At 39.0% G+C, this 22,584-nt stretch overlaps 2 protein-coding genes across 2 annotated transcripts; one reads left to right on the forward strand and one right to left on the reverse strand.

Moving 5' to 3' along the window:
* The first annotated feature begins 2,105 nt into the window (after window positions 1–2,105).
* Window positions 2,106–6,749, forward strand: tubb4bl (tubulin, beta 4B class IVb-like). The gene is made up of 4 exons (XM_022668103.2): window positions 2,106–2,428; window positions 3,701–3,809; window positions 3,982–4,092; window positions 5,257–6,749. Exons 1-4 carry the CDS (start codon window positions 2,372–2,374, stop codon window positions 6,312–6,314), a joined length of 1,335 nt encoding a protein of 444 aa, XP_022523824.1. The 5' UTR covers window positions 2,106–2,371; the 3' UTR covers window positions 6,315–6,749.
* A 4,985-nt stretch (window positions 6,750–11,734) lies between these two features.
* On the reverse strand, window positions 11,735–18,888 carry crb3a (crumbs homolog 3a). Its single transcript, XM_049475762.1, has 4 exons — window positions 18,569–18,888; window positions 17,371–17,553; window positions 13,278–13,324; window positions 11,735–12,358 (listed from the first exon to the last, which is right to left on the reverse strand). The coding sequence occupies exons 2-4, from the start codon at window positions 17,456–17,458 to the stop codon at window positions 12,152–12,154; spliced, it is 342 nt and encodes a 113-aa protein (XP_049331719.1). The 5' UTR covers window positions 17,459–17,553; window positions 18,569–18,888; the 3' UTR covers window positions 11,735–12,151.
* Between the last annotated feature and the right edge of the window lie 3,696 nt (window positions 18,889–22,584).

The following is a 22,584-nucleotide window of genomic DNA, read 5'->3' on the forward strand; positions in this document are numbered from 1 at the left end:
AGCAACGCCTCATCAGCAGGTTTCACGTCATTTGGGGTATAAAACATGGAGTCAGATCAGAGGGGGTCAGAACTTATGCTGGGACGGCTGTTAGACGGTCTTTCATGTGTGGGTTCTCCTGAATATTCAGTACTTTGTAATAAAAACTTGGTTTGCTTTCAACTTCACTCCACCTGTCTGCGACTCTCTATCAAACGAACACGTAGGGGAGTTGTACCCCGGATGAGGGGTGGGTGTAAACCCACCTTTCATTTCTTTTCTACAACACTTATATCCATATATAGAAGACAATATCATATTTGTCTGCACTTAGCTATTTATACGTCAACAGTAAGCATAAAAATGCAATAATTAATACCTACATTACAGTACATGATTAAAATAAAATAAAATCTGGTTTATAGTGAAATTACAGCAGAAAAAAACAGTTTTTGTTGCAAACAGTTTTGTATTTTGTGCTGTAATAAAATGAGTGTAACAGATAAGGGTTTATGCTGGCATGTTTGAGGACGTCATGCACCAGAACTCTGTGGTGGAGAACAAAGATCTGAAGAACTGCCAGTTCCATTTCTACTCTTTTGCCCTTATTCCACTGATAAAAGACCTAAAGATCTACAAGCAGATTAAAGGTAGGGGTGACAGATAATAACTCAGATCAGCAGAGTCAAAGCTGAACGAGTCTAATCCAACCCTAACAATGCCGTATATCTTCTTTAGTGGCTAATGCTAGCTGATCTATACCTACTTTAATTGGGGCCTAGATTAGGCTTAATACTACCATTATTAATTGTACTGCATGTAATACATATTTATCTCTCATAAATATGAATCCTTTATTATTTTGACTTTTGTTTAGCTGTTTTAGGACACTATAATAAATGTGTGTCTTCGTGGAGTGCAACTTTCATGATGGGTGGGTGGCTGGCTATACAAATAAATAGACATGAATAGGTGGATGTATGATAGATGGGTAGATAAACGGACAGGTGTATCAGAGGAGGATTACTGAGTGTAAACTCCTTCTGAACCAAATACGTTTATCTTGGTCTTATCAGATGACAGAACATGGTTTCAGTAATCCATGTCCTTAGTTTGCTTGTCTTCAGCAAACTGGTTGTGGGCTTTCTTGTGTATCATGTTTAGAAGAGGCTCCCCTTTGGGGCGGCATATGGTCTGAGCATTGACAGGCTAAACCCTGACTCCTTTAACCTCTCACTTACTTTTGTGGGAAGTTAATTTCTGCCACTTCTTCAAGTTCACACAGTCAGTCTACCATTACATCTGTGCTAGACAGACTCAGAAAATATAATGATAAATAATAAATCCGCCAAAGAAGCAGAAAGACTAAACAGACCTGTAGCTCAATACATCTGCATGGACCAAGTGCCTGTATGTACAGTTTTTTTCTTATTCTAAGTATAATTTTGGTATCGAGAGTCATGATACTACAGTTGTTATTGGTATTGAAGTCAAAATTCTGTATCGTGCAAAACCCTTATAGAGAGACAGGCAGATGGATACATACATATGTAGAAAGAATAGATTGATGGATGGATTGATGGATGAATGGATGAAGGTCACACACTCTAATATTTCGTTGGACAGTCTTTAGCTTTGCTCACGGCACACATTCGCTGTGGCATTGTTTCGATAAGCTTCTGCGATGTCACAAGAAAAATTTATGCAACACTGGATTGAAATAAATATTGTGCTTATTGAAACAATGCCACAACGAAGGCGTGCCACAATCAAAGCTAAAGGCAGTCCAATTAAATATTAGAGTGTGTGACCTTTTTTGGGGGGCAGGCAGTGTAGATTTGCTTTTCAATGTCAATGTATCTCATGTATTCTCCTTCTGATGGTAAGTAAAGTGAACTCAGTGAACCCAGAGTAGAGGTGGGGGATGCTAAGCTAGCTGGTCCACTTAGCCTAAATTTAGCCCAACCTCTCACACACACATAAGACAGTACTCGTAAAATATCCACGTGAACTAAACAAATACTGCGAATTATTTGGCTTTTAACTGTTTAAGCTTAATATAATTCGGTATTTGTGGTTAAGAATCGTGTATTTTTGTGTGTATTTTTATTTCGTATAACCTCCACTCTCCGGCTTTTCTCTTTTTCTCGGTTGCCATGGCGATGACGTCAAGTTGCACCACGGGCTCCAAGCCCAGTAGGCGTGCGCGCGCGGGGAGAGGAGGGGTGGAGAGAGACAGAGAGAGAGAGAGAGAGAGAGAGAGAGAGAGAGAGAGAGAGAGAGCATCTCAAACCACCTCCATCCAGCGCTTTTAGCAGAGGCAGCGGCAGCAGCCTAGACCCCCGAGCTCGCGAGCAGTCAGTCAGTCAGTCAGTCAGCGCCCCTCAGCATCATGCGCGAGATCGTGCACCTGCAGGCCGGCCAGTGCGGCAACCAGATCGGCGCCAAGGTAAAGCATATGACATGCACGCGATTGCATGCATGCAAAAACGGGGAAAAGCATGCATGCAAGCAAATCTTGCAGAGAGAGCAGCCTGGCATGATGGCTGCTGCTTAATCCGCCCTGTAGAGAATGACTCAGAATGAAGGAGGCTGCAGGGGGGTGGAGTAGCTGGTTCTTAGTGGTGGTGGTACTACTAGACAGAATTGGGGAGCTCGCCTTGCTCGTGCTCTGATTTTTTTTCAATGATGAGCTGCGTGAGATTAGTCTGTGTGCACGAGACGAGACTACGTGCCAGTTTCGCTCCCATACATTTAACTTGCAAAGCTAAGGTTTGTTGCGTGCATGCGTTAAACAGCTCGAGCGCTGGGCGTAAATGCACTTTGTTATTCGGTGCACTTGCAATAAATAAAGGATTGCATTATATAAAAAAAATGTTGCATCATATGTGAATCAACTTTTATTAAGGGTGTTTTATCATATTTAGAATTGCCTGCACAACATGACAACATAATGTCATTGTAATCACATTAAAATAAAATAAAATGCAAGAAAAAAAAGTTTAGGTTTTTTTTTTTTTGCATTATATGTAAAGCAAGCCTTATTTAACGTGTCCTGCCCTATTTAGCATTACCCGCTAAACACGATAACATGATGTCGTTGTAATTAAATTAGCCACATCTCTTTTTTGCAATTGCATTTGTCTGTGCATATATATCTACTGTATGCTAGCTGCAGTAATTTATGTTGATTCAGTGCTTTTTGCATTGGAATTTAGGCATGACCTACATTCCCAGGCATAGCTACAGAATGCTCAAAAGGGTTTTGCATGATGATACAGTACATATATGCACTCATTTGTAAATTGCACACATATTTCAGAAGCTTTTTGCATTTATATAAGAATGCAAGTGTGAGTATTATTATTCCTAACCATTCATTTTAACACTGCTGATTGGCAGCTATTGTTCCTCAGAACCTTCTGGATAATGGTGATGTGTTAGAAAGAGATTGGTGATGTCATCTGCCATATGGCATAATAAAATAAACAAGGCAGATTATACCTATTGCAATTAAACCGTACACTGTATGTGCACCCACTTGCAAAAATCTGTTTTAGTAAACAGTCTTTTCCGTTTTTGAATGGGTTTCAATTAGTTCTGCATCCTTATCCTCCTATTCACTCTGTGCCACCCTCCCCCATCTCACTGGTCCTCCTCCCTCCTCTCTCTCTCCTCCTCTCTTTCTCTCAATGTCTCTCCTCCTCTCTCCCTCTCTCAGTTCTGGGAAGTGATCAGCGATGAGCATGGCATCGACCCGACTGGAGCGTACCACGGAGACAGTGATTTGCAGCTCGACAGGATCAGCGTTTACTACAATGAGGCTACAGGTACCACCAGCATCTGTTTAAGGGTGCAAATCCTCCGCTGAAGGAAATCTGGCAAAAAAATGGAGCATTTCTTGCAGCAATTGCATGGAATTGGCATTTTCTAACTGGGAAATGTGTTAGGCCAGTTATGTTCCAGTTAAATGATAAATGGTTCTTCTCTTCCTTTTACCAGGTGGCAAGTATGTACCCCGTGCCATTCTTGTGGACCTGGAGCCCGGCACCATGGACTCTGTGCGTTCCGGCCCTTTCGGACAGATCTTCAGACCAGACAACTTTGTGTTTGGTGAGGAAATTGTTAATATTTCATATTATATTATAATTATTCATTTTTATCTATGAAAAAAAAAATCAGATTGCATAATAAAACAATCAAAAGGAGACAAATAGAGTAAATAAAAGCATTGCACAAAAATAAAATAGTTTTTAATCCTATAAATAAAAAAATATGCAATGCATATTACTTATATAGCAGCTTTCATACATTTAAGAAGAAATCAAATTAAAGTTGGATAGTTGTTATATATATATATTATTAGATATTTCAATCAAATAACAGTTTTATTTGTATTTTTGTATTTCCTCCATGCATTTTCAAAATAAAGGTGAAGGTGTTGTAAAAGAGGAAGTATTTAAAAAAAGAGTAGACTAAAATATTTGTGAGATATTTATAAAAAATAAAATTGAAAACCTTAATTTCTATTGCTTTTTTTATTACTCTGTGTTCGGTGAGGAAACAGTTCATGTTTCATATTATGTTATAATTATTTGTTTTATCTATTAAAATTGCACAAAAATAATCATTTTAAATAGTTCCTATAAATAAAAAAGTATGCAATGATTATTACTTATATAGCGTTCATACATATAAGAACAAATACAATTAAAGCTCAATAGTTTATTCTCTATTATTAGGTATTTAAATAAAACAACAGTATTTTGCTACAGTAAAATGCTACAGTATTTTTATTTGATTTATTCCTTTCATGTATTAAAAAAATTGAATAAAATATTTGAAAGATATTTGATTAAGATAAAAATGAAAACCTTCTTTTCTATCGCAGCTTTTTTACATCTAAAATACATGAAACATTTTAAGAAAAAGTGAGTGCATAAGAAAAACTTAAATAAGTATATGTAAATTAATTGTAATTTATATATATTACAAATGTCAATTGACATTGACATTAGACAGAAAGAAAAACTTTTAAGAGAAGTCAATGAAAAAAGGATCTCATTATAAGTCATTTTTGTTTTGTTTGTCACAATCTAAAGAACAACTGCCAGAAAAAATGTAAAGCAACAAAAATGGATGCAATATATTATTGTATTGTATAATTAATACACAACCTACTCAACATATAACTATGTAACTGTGTATAACTACATACTGACACTACTTTTTCTATTTTTTAATGCATTTACATTCATGTCCTCTTCTATTTAACAGGCCAAAGCGGTGCTGGCAACAACTGGGCGAAGGGTCACTACACAGAGGGAGCAGAGCTGGTAGATTCAGTGCTGGATGTTGTGCGTAAGGAGGCCGAGAGCTGCGACTGCCTGCAGGGCTTCCAGCTCACACACTCTCTGGGTGGAGGCACCGGCTCCGGCATGGGTACCCTCCTCATCAGCAAGATCCGTGAAGAGTACCCCGACCGCATCATGAACACATTCAGCGTGGTGCCCTCGCCCAAAGTGTCCGACACCGTGGTGGAGCCTTACAACGCCACCCTGTCCGTGCATCAGCTGGTGGAGAACACTGACGAGACATACTGCATCGACAACGAGGCTCTCTACGACATCTGCTTCCGCACCCTCAAACTGACCACGCCCACTTACGGCGACCTCAATCACTTGGTCTCTGCGACCATGAGCGGCGTAACCACCTGCTTGCGCTTCCCAGGTCAACTCAACGCCGATCTCCGCAAACTGGCCGTCAACATGGTGCCCTTCCCCCGTCTGCACTTCTTCATGCCCGGCTTTGCACCCCTCACCAGCAGGGGGAGCCAGCAGTACCGCGCCCTGTCCGTTCCCGAGCTCACACAGCAGATGTTCGACGCCAAAAACATGATGGCCGCCTGCGACCCTCGCCACGGCCGCTACCTGACCGTGGCCGCTGTCTTCCGCGGACGCATGTCCATGAAAGAGGTGGACGAGCAGATGCTCAACGTCCAGAACAAGAACAGCAGCTACTTCGTCGAGTGGATCCCCAACAACGTCAAGACCGCCGTTTGCGACATCCCACCCCGTGGCCTCAAGATGGCCGCCACCTTCATCGGTAACAGCACGGCCATCCAGGAGCTGTTCAAGCGCATCTCCGAGCAGTTCACCGCCATGTTCCGCCGCAAAGCCTTCTTGCACTGGTACACCGGCGAGGGCATGGACGAGATGGAGTTCACCGAGGCTGAGAGCAACATGAACGACCTGGTGTCTGAGTACCAGCAGTACCAGGACGCCACAGCCGAGGAGGGCGAGTTCGAGGAGGAGGGCGAAGAGGAAGTCGCCTAAATTGCGAAAAAAAAAAAGATCTATGGCCGAATGCTGGTGCACCACAACAGAACACACCCCATCAAACTCCTGAATCCTCTGAATCATACCTCCCTCCCTTATCATGAATTGTGATGAATTGTGTTGGCAAAAGAGGCAAAGCGGTTTTCTACATCTTTTTTAAAAAACCTCAACTCTTGGTCTCATTGTCTCATGGTCTCATGGTCATTCCGATTTGGCATTGACAGTGACATTTTCAATCAATCGTATTGCAAGTATTGTTCGGTTTGACTTTGTGTTTTTGTACATTGTGAATGAATGCACTTCACCATCATCTCCCCCTCACACATTGCTTTGCAGTCAAGTAAAAATAATGTGGTTTTAACTGTGAAGCCTTCAGATCTGAAAGGTATTTCTGTCCAATTGTGTCTGAATAAAGGCTAATTCTACACCCTTTGCGTGTTGTTTAAGATTTTTTGTTTTTACCTTTATAACAGTAGTACTGTTGTGAATATCTGTCACTGCCACCAGTGGGTGCCATTCCCCTAAAATGCCGTTGGATTTTCAAAGACATAAACCTGCAGGTCACACATCCCTCCGCAGTTCTGCCAAAATGCTACATGGTATCTTGGAGAACAGTCAAAGTCCTAATTCCTCCCCCTGCTGAGCCGGCAGCAACAACAATGAACAGCATTCATCAGCAGGGCATTTATAACTGTAGAAAAACCTGCCCTGAATCACTTTGATCCCATTTTGAGAGCAAGTTATTTGAGTAGAACCCTGAAAAAACAACTATTCTCAAACAATTCTTTCCTTACCCTAAATGTAGTCAACCAGACAAGACTTCTTTATTGTTGCACTGAAGTTACACAGTAAATTAGCCATTGTTAAATCAACATTGTAAATCCACAGTGTTAATTTAACACTTAGCATTGGTAATTTTACACTCAAATGTAAAACGTAAACGTATCTACAGTAACTGAACATTATATCCATGCAATTCTAATCAGTTCTAATCAGTTAATCAAGTGTCAGCAATGCAATGCATGAAGGCATGCAAATACCATCCTGGAACCAGTCCAGGACAAGTTGGAGCTGACAGAAAGGCTACAGTAACCACAGATAACCACTCTGAACCACCTCTCTACAAATGAGTTGAACACTAAAGCTTCTATAATTGGTCATCTAATATGGGCTATATGAGCAGAACACCACATCAGGTCCCACTTCTGCAGAGTTGCCAGGTTCACGGTTTTTCCTTCAAATTAGGCTTGTTTGAAAATCCAGTTCCAGGTGAAAACTTCAGGGGTGGGGGGGGGTGCTTTTTTTTGGCTACTTCTTAAAATTACCGCAACAACATTAATGTTTAATTTTACAATTTTATTAACGACTTTAAGATAAATAGCAATTGTGATGAATTCCTTATACACAAAATACTAAGTCATACACTCATAGTTGTTTTGCCTTTGCTTCGATGGTGAGAGACATACAGTCTATTTTGGGCTAGACTGAATTAGCGCTGGATATTTTTGTCAGACCTGGCAACCCTGCACTTCTGTGAAATCACTTCAGGACATGGTATAGCAGTGAAAATCTGTTATTCTCTTCAAGACGCATTTAACAACCAACAACCATTAATATTGTACACTAGGTTTTCAACTAGTGCACTGCAGAGCACCGTCTAGTATAATCCTTATACTTAAGTGATCAGGAGTGAACAAGGTCAATTAATTCAGTTTTTTTCAGGTGCAATTTCAATTACCACATGTAAATCCAAAAAAAAAAAAACACACACAAAAAAAAACACACACATTTGGACTTTGGAGGAATGGAAAATTTGCAGCATAAAACTGCTCCTGAATTTTAGCAGAAACTGTGATTTGCAATCATATCAACATGGAGCAGAATTTTTGTTCAACATCTGGTGGAATCCATGCCAGAACTGAAGACATGAAGCTGTTTTGAGAACAAAAAAGCTTCAGTCCAGTATTATTTTAGTGCTGTTAATAAATTATTAGGAGAGAGAGAGAGCAAATAGTTCTTAATACATTGACAACTGACCACACAACAGTCCACATTTTTCATTTAATACCAATATTTAATGACAGTGTACACAAATATCAGTAGAAACAGCAGAGCTCCTAGTCATGAAATGTCTTCTACTGTGTTTACACAGCACAATCAATTCATATTTGCTTTTCCTCTTTATCAGATCGCGTTTTTGTTTAAACAAGCAATCAAGCGATGCATATTGAAATGGTTGTGGTGTCTCTGTACACAGATGTGATGGAAATCTTTTGGACTTGAAAGAAAAGAGGCTGTTCATGACCATGTTCAAAATAAAGGTATGCAGTTCACATGATCTGTGTTACAAAGCCTAGGCTGCAGCCGAGGTAGGGGGGTCATTATGCTGCCTTTAAGTGGAAATATCGTATAATTACGAGATGAGAGCACATGAACGCCACCACAAACTCCTATTATATTATTATATTTACCAGAGGGAAACTCTAATTTTTAGATAAGTCTGGAGTTTCCCAGTTTGGGGCGTGTCAGTAACAAGAGGTTAGTAAATGAATTACATCTATTTAAATTGATAAATAAATTCAATAAATTGATGCAGACAGTTCATATTGTAAACTGCTCAACACTTGAACACTTACAAATAAAATCATTCAAATAAAATTGCAATACGAGAAAAAACTTACAAAATCTTGTATGATTCATGGTTCTAAATGGATAAAAATATCACTCAACTAATGAATGTCTCATTCGTTTATTCTCTTGGAGTAGGGCAAAATAAACTTCCTGTTTTTTTATGATAATAGACCAAAGTTATAATCAAAAGGATTTTTCTATTAGGGTCCATTTCCACCCGACCAAAAACACTTAAACGCATGTAAAGTCATATTTACAACCTCAACCTCGTAAATAGGAATTTCCGAGGACGACTTGAAGGCAGCATTAGAAGGACTGTCCTATGAAGACTCTTTTTAGCAGACTATCGGTCACACATATAAAACAGTCTAATAAATATTTGTAGTGACGTCATTAACCAACATCAAGGACCATGAAGGATACATCAGCTGCGGCCGCAAAATCACTCTAAGCGTTGGCTGCAATTCTAGGCTGCAGCCTAGGCTTTGGGATGCAAATAAAGACCAAACAAGACTGGACACTCATGTCACAGAGGGGCTAAATAAAATAATAATTATAGTTTAAATAGTTTAAATGTTAGTAGTGCTCATAAAAAAACTATTCAAGTATATTCGTTAGGTGTTTGATTAAACGTGTGTGATTCCTGGCTGCAGTTCATCATTAGACTGCAGACGATTCAGCATGATCAGTGTTACACTCATTCCACAGACACACACACTGAGGTAAATAATCACTCTTGGTAAATAAAGCCATCGAGATCATAGTGGTTCCAGCATCAAATGCACTATCCTAGGTTTAAAAACATTCCCATATCATATGAGCATTTATGAAAAAAAAAAAAGTTAATAAAATCAATAAAAACTGTTTAACACTATATATAAAAAATAATCTTTGAATTATAACTCACACAGCAGCAGGAAAGACAATTCCAATCAAGGCTTCCAAAACTAGCATGGAAATGGAAAGACAATGTAGGGTTGGGCAGTTTGAGGGTATACACTTATTTCATTCAGTCATATCATCTCCAAATATATATATAATATAAAAAATGATGAGTTTCTTTGATTTTACCAAATTAAATACCTCTGGAATATAATCAATAGGAAGATGGATGATCACAAGCCATCAAACCAAGATGAATTGCTTGAAATTTTGCACCAGGAGCAAAATAAAAGTTATCCAAACTTTCCAGCATAAAGTTATCCAAAAGCAGTGTGTAAGACTGGTGGAGGAGAACATGATGCCATGATGCATGAAAACTGTGATTAAAAACCAGGGTTATTCCACCAAATATTGATTTCTGAACTAGTTTTTTCTCATTTTCTTCAAATAAATGCTCTCATTTTAATATTTTTTTACACCTGATTTAATCACAAATCAAAGAACCTGGAAGACTGAGCTTAAGCTTGGCCTTGTGCTGGACATTAAACAGAACTTTGACACATTAAAGTTGTAGTAATTTGAAATATCGCCTTTAGTTGGAGATACCATCAACATTTTTAAATACAGCACCGTATTACCATCAAACCGCCCAACCCTGTGAGATAATGTAAGGACAAGGTACCTTAAGTACAAGACACTTGAGTGTGTGACAGGTTTTAAGAGGAATACCACTCCTGGTCAGTCAGCAAACTGACCAATCCCATGCAGTTACAAAAGTTATCTTACCCTCTACCTCTGGGGTAGATTTGGTGTTTCTCTGTTCAGAGCAGAACTGTGCCTTGTTGCAGATCAAATCATTATAGTGTTGTACCGAAGAATCTGATGGGTGTGTCTTCAGGCGAAAGCCCATCGGCTGTAGGCAAGGTTCAGTGGTAAGGTTCAGTTAAGCTAATCCACAGTAGAGCCATGAGCTTTAGCATAGTGTCAATTCCAGCCATCAACCGTTATGTAACGTCTTTCAGGCACACCTGTGTTTTTATATGATTCATTCAACAGTGATGAGACTTGAAAGTGATAGTCCAAAAATCAAATTTGCACAATTTTTCCTTTACTACACATGTACTTCATCAGTTATGATTAGTTCAGGCTAAAATTCAGAATGTGAAGGTGCCAAACAAAGGAAAACTGTATTTAACTGTATAAATCGAGCGGATATATTAATGCTAGGTTCAATCTGTAGCATTGCATCTCCTATAGACACTGTTTAAAACACAATTAAACCTAACCACAGGCTAAACACACATCAGAAGGCAAACTTAAAAGCACCACCCAAGGAAGCAAATGGGTGCTTTTATGCTATGCTAAACTAACTGTAGCCAACCAGCTCAAATTTCTTATCATTGACTCCTACATTGGGTAGGAATTAATTAGGAATAATTGGGAAAATAATAACAATGTTTTTGTCACAGAGCTAAAACATGGCTATGTGATTCAATGCTATGCTATGTTATCTATCCTATGCTATGCTATGTTAAAAAGGCACTAACCCCCCTTGCTTTTTGCTGACTCCACCCTCAAATTTTAAAAAAGTAGTTTTGGGAGTGGCACTGGGTGATGTATGGGTTTAGATGCAGGACAGGAGTGAGAGCTGATTGGCTGAGCTGCAGCAGCAGAATTGTGACTCTGATAGTGGTGAGATGCAGATTTTAGATTTTTAAACAGGACTGGTATGTTTCATTATTTCAACAAAACACATTTTAGCTATTAAAGGAAAAAAATATGGTTTAGTTGCTCTTCAAGCTATGCTATGCTATGCTATGCTATGTTACATGGCTCATGGAACCCATTGTGGTAACGTTCACCAGCCAATAAGATCAGAGCTTATAATGCTTTCCACACCACCCCCCCCCCCCCCGCCCACGTACAAGGTAATCTGTTTTTTTAGGCAAAGTAACAGCGTGGTAAATAGGCTTCCAAGCTATTAAATACTGACTAAATGCATTATATTGCATATTTAAATAATCACACACAAATGTGTTAACATGATTTAGCAGTGTAGCCTGTGGTATGATTTTGATATTATGATTAATATGCCAATTAGTGGTCATAAGCTATCATTACATGGTAGCAACATTAGCTTTAGCATTAGTTCCAGTGCAAAACTACTACAGGAACCTAACTCCTGAAGAAAAAAATAGTGCAAATTTGATCGCATACTGGACTGTCACTGTGGAGGACACCTTGTGCCAGCTTGCTGAAATGCTTGAACCATGTGACGCCATATCCTGGGTATGGAGCGCTGCAGGTCCTGCACTCTATCATCAGATAAGTCTCTCCTCTTTGGGCAGTTTGAGAGTGTTGGGTGCCTCCACGCTCCGCGCCCCTGACTGCTCCTCCGAGCTGGGCCTGTACGTTCCCTCCGTCTGCCGCTTCTTCTTCACCACACAGAAAAGGAAGATCAGCCCTCCTGTGATCACCAGCACGAGCACCACCACGATTGGCACCACAATCGCCACGATGTTAGGCCCCTGAACACACAGAAGAGGGGTCAGTTACCTAGTTATCAGGCGTTACTTTAAAGTGAGTACCATAATTTTCACAGATTATAAGGCTTTATAGATTATATAGCTTTAACATGCTACAGACTGATATACTCAGCTCTAGCGAATGAAAAAGCTAGCACGATTAGCTGCTAATGCTGCTCCAGCAGTGATAGCCAGGGTTAGCAGTAGGCTACAGGCCGATAATACTTACAGGGAAACGGTAGTTAAGAAAAGGTGGTGAGCAGCTAATGCTAATGCTACTCCAGCCTCGGTGCTGGAGAACTAAACAGAAACTCCTGTATAATGCTGCCTTTTAGCGGAGTGGCTATAAGGCTCCTTACAACCAGACTGGTAAAATGCATACATAAGGTGCACTATCAGTGATTGTCTATTTTCTGTTCTATTTTTATACATAAGGTGCTTTATATTATAAGGCGCTTTTTAGGAGGCAATATAAGGAACTTCTAATTCAGCAAGTTTTGCCACTGGGCGGTGGTGGGGGGATAGATTTATCATGCTATAGACTGATATACTTGTCTCTAACGAATGAAAGAGCTAGCACGATTAGCTGCTAATGCTGCTCCAGCAGTGATAGCCAGGGTTTGCAGCAGGCTACAGGCCCATAATACTTACAGGGAAACGGTGGATAGCAGCTAACGCTAATGCTGCTCCAGCAGTGATAGCCAGGGTTAGCAGCAGGCTACAGGCCGATAATACTCACTACTCCAACCTCGATGCTGTATAACGTTGTATTTCAGCAGAGTGGCTTTATGGTTCCTTACAGCCTGACTGGTAAAATTAATACATATGGCGCATTTACGATTTTTGGGAAAATTTAAGGATTTTAAGTGTGCCTTATATTGCCAAAAATACGGTAAAATGGCTCTCAGGAAGCTGTACTTACCTGAGTGCTGGGTGTATCTGTGGTGTTTGTTGGCATTGTGATGTTTTCTGTAAAGAAAAAGAAGAAGTGATAAGCTACCTCATTTAATAGAACAAATAAAAGGTATACACACTTATCCACCAGACCATCAAAAGGGCTGGTTTGGAGCGCGAGCATTGATTCAGGTTTGCATTCCAACCAACAAGGAGCTTACATGTTTGAATGTTTGGACTGAGACCAGTTCATAAAACAAGTGGAACCAGGTGTGCTCCATCTGGATTCACTTTATGAAACAGACTGGACACAGATTCCAGACTGAAATATTATAAAATAGACTATTTATTAAAATAGCTTCAGAGTTATGAATATATTTACACTAACAGGTGTGGTGGTCTGGAAATGAGGTGCGTTCAACAATCAATAATCACAATGACAGTGCTTTCTATCAGATGATACATGCAACAAGTAAAAGAGTAAAGTAGCTTATAGTATTTCTTAGTATATGTTCACTATTATAGGGGGGTATCTGTATATGTTTGTCTATATTTTCAGTACATTCAGTCTTTTCCAGTCAGAAAGGCCTCAACATCATTTCCTTCCAGACTGAACAAGAAAAAACATGAATGAAACTCAGCCTCAGGGGAACAGCTGAAATACCCCAATCCAAAGTATGAACTTAATAATATAACAGACAAGAAAGCAGCAAATGTGGTTGCCAGGTCCAGCAAAAATATTCAACCCAAAGTCTGTCTAAAACCCGGACTTCGGAAACTTAAACTACCAAAAAAACTACAAAAACAACAACGTGACATAGTTACAATAACATAGTTATCAAAACACTGACATTCAAAATGACACAACATGAGCTAATTGGTCAATATACAGTATGTGCCAACAGATCAAACACCTCAATGCTTTGTTACCACTTTAACCTTTTAACATGCCTTGTCCTGTATAGGGGCTACATGTATGGGTGATATAAAACCATTTTTTCTGCAGTAAAAGAACTTATTTACATTCTAAATACAAAATTGAGGGCTTTAAATTCGTAAAAACTAGACAACGGTAACAAAGCAAAAGGTTTGGAGGACATGAACTGGTTGATTTGTATTCAAGAAAATACTGATTTTAAAATAAGGTTCAGGGACGAGCTAATCTTAAGATTTTATTCATTATATTTTACATAAGCAGATTTACTAGATTTTTTTTATATTTTCTTTTACAGTTACAATTATGCTTTTAAGTAATGTTCCTGATCAAACATGAACGCTTTTTATGTAATGCTTGAATAAAAATCCTCAAGATTTAGTGGTGTAATGTTAGACAGACTATTGACAAAAATCCTGGCCTGATAAGGTGATAATTAAGCACTATAAAAGGCAGGTGAGCAACTTTGTACAGTACCAGAGAAAGACACTGCAGCGAGAGGAAGAGGGAGGGTGAGAGTGAGAGGTGGGGCTGAAGCTGCAAGAGAAACTTTCATATGAAATCAGAGGAACCTTAGCTGATCATGTCATCAACCATAGGCTGACAATACGAGAGGCTGGACAGAGAGTTCAGACCAGGTTTAGGCGCTTTACTGCCGGCTCTGCTGTCCGGACCCCATGCAATAGTGTAATTTATAGTTGGGTGACAATTGTTTACTTCATGAAAGGCTGATGTCATACACTAAGTATAAAAGTTTCCTGTATAATTTACTGTAGTGTGGGGGAAATATCTGTAGGCTGTATTGTCCAAGCCCTATATTTTAGTTTTTTTGCTTTTCTAAATAACTAAGAGATGCATATATTTCATATTTAAGGAAAATATGAAAAATACATTATTATACATTTATAACCCAAACACAATACTTCTGTCTAAACTGCTTTCATTTCATTCTTGCTCTCCTGTTATCTCAGTGCACTTTCATCCTTGAGGGGGTGATTATTTACTCTCGTAAATGATTAACACTCTGCCTTCCTGGTGACTCTATCTCTCATTCTTTTTCTCACCCCCTCCCTCTCAACTGCGATTTTTTGCTACATTCCTTTACTTACAGTGTTATATTATATTTAAACAATGCCATATTGTGATATTGAGGGTTTTCAGGCAGCGGGAGCAGAACAGAAGCACGTTTTCCAGTTACCTGGAGAGATAATGGTATATATAAAGGGGCACAATGCTACACACAATGGATTACTGTGGTGATCACTAACACTGCATTCCTTGTGCTTTCTCAGCACTGGAACGCTGACTCCCTGGTTTGTCACAGGAGAACGATCACATGTGTCTAAGGAGAGCCTGACTCTGGAGTAGAGGGCTTATGTTCAGTCCATGCCTGCTTCTAAATACCTAAACTAGTTCTGAAACCAGACAACATGTTGGCACTTGCCTGAGCTGCTTTAGACAATATCTAGTCCCAGTCAGAGGTGTGTCACCAAGCCATTATGTTGCCGTTTCAAGATGAGCTGAAGGATATGGATGAATGTCATATTATGCAATATTAAAGAGACTAGACTGATATCTGGATTGTTTTGAGGCACCAAAATGGTCTAAAATTAAAATAGATTTTACATGACCTCACACTGTAAGGATTTGCACTGCAGTTTGGCCATCATGTTAAACCAACAATAAACTACAGTTTCATCCAAACCCAAAGACTAATGCTGCATTCCATTCACCTTAGAGATAAAAATAATGTCACACCCAAGTTTTCTGCTTTTCAGTTAGGGCTACAGCGATAGGTTAATGTTAATATACTCAGATTTCTCTCCTGAAAACTGTTTATTTGGGTGAGTAATGCACTTCTGTTCATTTACAGTAAGCTTACATTTGCAGATTTCCACTAAGGCTAGCCGCGGTTAGCCTTACAGAGCTACACTGAGGAACCCTGAGTGTTCCGGTAAGCCAAGGTGATATTAGCTAGCGGTTCGTCCCACGTAGCTTGTTTTAACAATGTAAACACACAGACTACAGTCTGATATACTCATCTCTGAACAGCGAAAGAGCTAGCTAGCACTTAACAGATAATGCTAATGCTGCTACAGCAGTGCTAGCTGGGGTTAGCAGCAGGCTACAGGCCGATAATACTCACCTCTGAACGGCAGAGAGCTATCAGTTAGCATGGTTAGCAGCTAATGCTAATACTACTCCAGTCTTGAGTCTTGGTTTTGGGGAACTAAACTAAAACCCCTGTATAAAGCTGTATTTATATATATAACAGCACTGCACTTCTAGAAACAGGGTGGATTTCACTTAGTTCACATTTAGCTAGGACACCCAAGGAGACAGACAACCAGATTCCATATTTTCTCACTAAATATCAGCACATTTCTCATTTAAACATCTTCTGGGCATTTAAGGGACATTTAAATCCCATGTTCTGCCTTTCTATCGTTTCTATCGTTTTGAAGCATAACTCTTGAGTTTGGCTGTAAGCTAGCATCATCCAGCTAGCTGCATTCTGGTGTTCTAATTGTTTGGTCATTTTTAGATGAATAAAGGTAAAGCTATAAAAAGTGTCTTTTGTTGTAAGAGATATACAGTATTTACAGAATCTGTTACTGAATAATGATTACTATAATTAGTGAATATTATAAATTAATTATAATTAATTTGCTCCTCAGATAAAAATGTATTGAATTGTACAGTTTAAATGCTTCGATGATGAATGCCATTAAATGCTTCAGGTTCTGTGACTAAACAAAATAAACTGTATAAAATAAATACAAGTTTAAAATTAGCTTCAGTGTTTACTTACTCTACTACAAATTCTTATTTAAAAAACTAACAAAATAACTATTTCAATTATACAACCATTAAGAAACTATTTTTAACACATCTAAAAAACGTTTTTGGTTTAATTTTTACATTTAATAATGATTAGGTCGATACAGTCACCCACAGAAACCCACTAGATGAAGAGTTCTGAGTGCTCACACTACATAATAACATTACACACACAAGTTGTGTGATGGCTAGAGGCTCATTTACATCAGCCTCTGTATGAACAATGTTAAGACCAAAACCCAAAGCCTAGTTAAGTCATTGTATTTACTAATCCAGGCAGCCATCCTCCTCCATGAAGATGACCTACAGTTTAAGTTATGAGTGAAGTAGTTTGACGCTGACTCACCTTGAGCTGAAGCATTTCCAAGAACCAGCAGCAGAGCACTCCCTGCCGCCAGCCCCGCCTGGAGCATCGCAGCCGGCCTGGACTCCATCTCCCTGCCCTCACGCACCCCGGGCCACGGCCTGGACACAGCAGGTCATGTCAGCAGAGCTGGATGACACTGCGGCGGCTGTCTTCTCTGAATGACTGTGGGAGAGAGCAGGACACACCTAGGCTGAGCTCTGTTTACATTCTGAGACACTCATAGAACACACTCATGGTTTCAGAAGGACAGGACACTCGGTACAGCCTGAGTCAACCGGATCCCTCTACAGGAGTGACCAGCTAGTACTTAATCATTCAGATAACAGCCTATAAACAGTTTACACTGTAGAAATGAAGATGCACCTGCTACACACACACACATTTATATATTTAAACAAATATATATGCACACACACACAAAACATTTCTCATATACACACATTTATACAAACACCTACACATACATAACAATTCTTGTACTACAAACATGTTCACAAACTGTTTACACACATACAATCACACATACTTTCTCACAGAAACACGCACGCATATTCACAAACACTCACATATTTATACACAAACAGACTCACATATACTCACATATTTATACACACGCATGCTCATATATACACAAATTTATACACACCGACACTCACTTATACTTATATATTATAAACACACATACACAGACACATGCACTGAAACTTAGAAACAAACATACACATACGAACATATACACACATATAAATACCTTTATACACACATATATATACACACACATAAAAACATACTTCCATATTCTCACACAAATATAAATACACACAAATACACACACACACACACACAAACTCACATTTACCCTTTACACACATTCATACACTCATAATTAGACACACACACATAAACAAACAAATATCCACATATATATATATATATATATATATATATATATATATATATATATATATATATATATATATATATATATTTATATAGTAAGACTGCATGTATCATATAGAGCAGATACACTAGAATAATATAAAACGCTTCATTAATAATTGGTTAATATGCTGTTCTGATTCACATACAGCAGATATTTACTGATATCAGGCCCACCTTTCAGATACCGGACCCACCCCACCCTCAGCACCTTCCCGAGGACAGTACGAGGCTTTACCTGCTCCTGCTGCTGCTGCTTCTCTCCTGTGTGCGCGCGCGGCTCCTCTTCCGACTCACCTCAGCGCTCACCGGAGGAGCTCGCGGCGACAGCGGCCCAGTGGCGCGCGGCACCCAGTCACACACCGACAAAACTCCAGAGTTCCCAGTTAAACACAGGTAAAGTCCACCTAAACACACCTGTACACACCTGCTCACACACACAGAGCTCGGGCAGGTCGGGCTCGCGCGCTCCGGATATCAGCGGTGTTTCGGTTTCTTCCTCCTCCTGAATTCCCTCTGCAGGTCACGTGCTCCAGTGTCACGTTACAGCACCTGAGCTACGAACCTGCGGCGCGAGACACACACACACGCTATTGTGTGAGCTCGCGTAGGTATGTGTGTGTGCGTGCGTGCGTGTGCGTGCGCGCGCGTGTGTAACAGACATTTTACCAGTTACCACCAGTAAAATGTTCTGAATGTTTGGTGCTTAATTCTAAAATGATTTAATTGTTTCCATTCAGTAAAGTAAAAATAAAAAGAGTAACGTTTTAATCAGTCCCTTAGTTAATATTCGTTATATGTTGTTTGTTATATATAGTTATATTTTGCAGTTTGGGTGTGTGGGTTTGTGAATTGTGTTAACTGTTTTGATAAAACCAGCCTAACTGCGTTTTAGCAATGGAAAAAAACTGTTATACTGCTGCATAAAGACTCAAATCCCTCCTAACTACGAGGGAGTACTGTGTTATTACTCAGTAGGTAGTACTAATGATTATAATGTTATTAACTATTAACTCAACATTAATTATTGACTTGCATATCTCCTGAAAAAAACTACTTGGCATGTTCCGCAGAATCGGTGCCATAACTCTTAAGTACGTTTTATTATTAAGCATAGTGTAGTGTCTTGTACATTGACCTAATTGCAAAATTAAGTTTTGTAATTTAAAAAAATATATAAAAACTACTTAGAACACTTTGAAAAAAAAATGAAATAATGTGTTACCTGTCTCCACTCTCTAACTATTTCATTACATTTGGTCCAGATTTGGCTCAGATCCATGACTTATTTTCATATCTGGTTCAAATGTGGCACAGACTAATTCATAGTTAGACCAACACTGGACCAGCTCCACCCAACCTTCTCTGCACAACGGCTTTAAACACAAAGTGTATATCCTCTGAAATCTATAGCCTTAATTGTGAACATGCTCTAATAAAGATTAAATATTAACATGTATTTGTTTTGTTACCTGAATATCCATTTAAAGGGCTAAAAGGACAAACGCTGTGAAATATAATTCTGCTGATTTGTTTGAAATTGAACTTTTTTTAATTGTCTACTGAAATGTTCAACTTTATTTCATGTACTACATGTACCTGAACATGTTTCCATGACTTTCCTGAAGCACATTTTGATTTTCTTGTAAGTAAGATTTTGATACTGTACTTTTAGTTCCTCTGTACTTCCTCTCTTCCCATCACACTGTACTGTATCTTTACTGTACAATCTGTGTTGCTGCTTCACAGCTCTGTTATCAGTTTCACTACTGTTTATCCAGCAGAGCTGCTGCTTCTGCACTGCCTGATAAACATGCAGCTCAGATGTGGACGCGTTTGATGGATCTAGGCCTTCTTATCTTGGATGGAGAAGCAGAAAAAGACGTACTGAAGAATAGGGTTGAGTTGACAGTTAGGGCCTGGCACTATACTGTTATGGTAATGTAATGGTGCACCATTAATAATCTAACATTGCTATTGTTCCATTTTATATATTTTTTTTCTGTTTAATTTATTGGCTATGTCAGAGTGAAAACAGCTTAAGCCCTATCCCGACGGGATTAGTTTCTCAGGGGTTTCTGGGGTGATTTTCTCTTTTATGGGGGGTCCTCTGTGTTGTTACCGAATAATGCCTTTAAGTACATAATACAGCGCTGGACAAAAAAAAAAGAGGCCACTTAAAAATGATGAGGTTTTTATTTTATTTTACCAAATTGAAAACCTCTGGAATATAATCAAGAGGAAGATGGATGATCACAACCATCAAACCAAGCTGAACTGCTCAAATTTTTTGCACCAGGAGTAAAGCAGCATAAAGTTATCCAAAAGCAGTGTGTAAGACTGGTGGAGGAAAACATGCTAAGATACATAAAAACTGTGATTAAAAAACAGGGTTATTCCACCAAATATTGATTTCTGAATTCTTTGCATTATTGGAGGTCTGAAAGTTCTGCATCTTTTTTGTTTTATTTTTCTGCAAACAAATGCTGCAATACTTTTATTTGTAATTTGGGAGAAATGTTGTCCGTATTTTATAGAATAAAACAACAATGTTCATTTTACTCAAACATAAACCCATAAATAGTATTTAAAGTATTTAAATATTACGAGTAATTGTGTTATTTTTCACTGTTATGGTTAAAGTATTTGATTTGTAAACACACAAACCCCTAATATAGACAATCCAAGATGCTACACGTCTCGTCAATTACTGCTGAGTAGTGAAAAAGCTTAGGTGATGTCATGCAAACACATGTTGAATGTCATCAGAATGAAACCTCATTGAGAACTTTGGGAAACTTGTGAAACAATGTTGGGAAATGTGTGGAGGAGAAACCCCAGTCACTACAGGAGGAAGTAGATGAGGAGAGCATGAACCTGTTCCTGCATGAAGTTCACCTGCCTGCTGAAGCCCATTCATTCTACCCCCTGACCCTCATGCCCTTCTGCCCTCCTGCCTCCCTGCCCCCACCGCTGCAGTACTTCTGTATTAAAGCTGGTTTCAGGTTTGCTAATCTGTTCAGTGTTCCTTAGTAGCCAAAGTCTATCCTGGTTTGCAGATCTTGATTATTTATATGATTGGTATCCGTGTGCTGTCCTAAATCATCTTCTTCTTAACATCATCCTCAAACACAATAGTCGAGTTTAATCGATATCCAGGTGTTTTAATCAAATCTGCAGTTTGATTTGATTTATAGTTGCATGTTTCAGAGTCCGCTCGGCCGGGTATTTTAATCTCCAACCACCAGGAGCTCATACATTCCCCACATTCCACACTCTCCTGTGGATATTATTAACCAATTACTGGCCATAACCTTCTTACTTTGACATAAGAATATTACTTTTTTTTTTGTATATTTTCTATTCAATTACAATTATGCTTTTCAGTAATGTTCCTTATCAAGCATGAAAGCTTTTTATGTAATGTTTGAATACAAATCCTCAAGATGTAGTGGTGTAATATCAGGCAGACAATTGACAAAAATTCTGGCCTGTTATGGGGGTTAATTTCTTATCAATTATACCTCAGGTTTTATTTTTTACTGTCTCCTGTTATCTTTTATTTACTGTTATTTACTGCTATTTATTTTTTTATTTTAGTTAAAATCAATTAATAAAGTTATCATTTACATTGGCATGTCAATCCCTGTTTTTCTAAATGCTTTGCCAAATTGCTACATGTCCTTCCGAGTCAAAATAAAGGTTGAAATAAAGATTGATTGAAAATGGTCCAGAGCCTTTTGACAAAAAGTGACTTTTTGACAAAAATCTAAATGCAGGTCAACTGTTTTGGTAATGACAGAGAAGATATGGCATTTTTTTCCTGGGCACAACCCACATACGCAGCTCTGCTGCTCATCCCACAAATGCATGTTCCATCCTGACACGTTGCTCCATTTAATATGATACTAAACTCTAGTAACGGGCCTGCCCTTCACAAATGTGCCAGACTGCGGCGCCATAGCTGTGAACAGGTGTAGAACACGAAGTGTACCCTTCCTAATTTCGAGTTTGCACTGTTACTGCGATTTAGGACACAACCAGGGTGTCAACGTCAGCGTCGACAACCCGAACACCACTTCAAAATGGCTGATGCACTTAATAGTGCACTATTTCCATGGATCGATTGAGAATACAGCCTGAGATGCTTCGTCATTTACGCGCCTGGCTGCGACCGTCCAATCAGCGGGCGCAAATCCCGGGACTTACAGCTGGAGAGCCAATCAGCGTAGAGCGCATCCCGCTCTCTTGGTG

The sequence above is a fragment of the Astyanax mexicanus genome, chromosome 3 (genome assembly GCF_023375975.1).
Source record: "Astyanax mexicanus isolate ESR-SI-001 chromosome 3, AstMex3_surface, whole genome shotgun sequence".
NCBI classification, from domain to species: Eukaryota; Metazoa; Chordata; class Actinopteri; order Characiformes; family Acestrorhamphidae; genus Astyanax; species Astyanax mexicanus.

What these genes read in the sequence shown, in the direction of transcription:
- tubb4bl (XM_022668103.2), top strand. Translation starts at nt 2,372, where the DNA reads ATGCGCGAGATCGTGCACCTGCAGGCCGGCCAGTGCGGCAACCAGATC. An exon ending in GCAACCAGATCGGCGCCAAG is followed by an intron (nt 2,429 to 3,700) that starts GTAAAGCATATG and finishes TCCCTCTCTCAG; the next exon opens with TTCTGGGAAGTGATCAGCGA. An exon ending in ACCAGACAACTTTGTGTTTG is followed by an intron (nt 4,093 to 5,256) that starts GTGAGGAAATTG and finishes TCTATTTAACAG; the next exon opens with GCCAAAGCGGTGCTGGCAAC.
- crb3a (XM_049475762.1), bottom strand. Translation starts at nt 17,458, where the DNA reads ATGGAGTCCAGGCCGGCTGCGATGCTCCAGGCGGGGCTGGCGGCAGGG. An exon ending in TGGAAATGCTTCAGCTCAAG is followed by an intron (nt 13,325 to 17,370) that starts GTGAGTCAGCGT and finishes TTTTCTTTACAG; the next exon opens with AAAACATCACAATGCCAACA. An exon ending in CAGATACACCCAGCACTCAG is followed by an intron (nt 12,359 to 13,277) that starts GTAAGTACAGCT and finishes CTGTGTGTTCAG; the next exon opens with GGGCCTAACATCGTGGCGAT.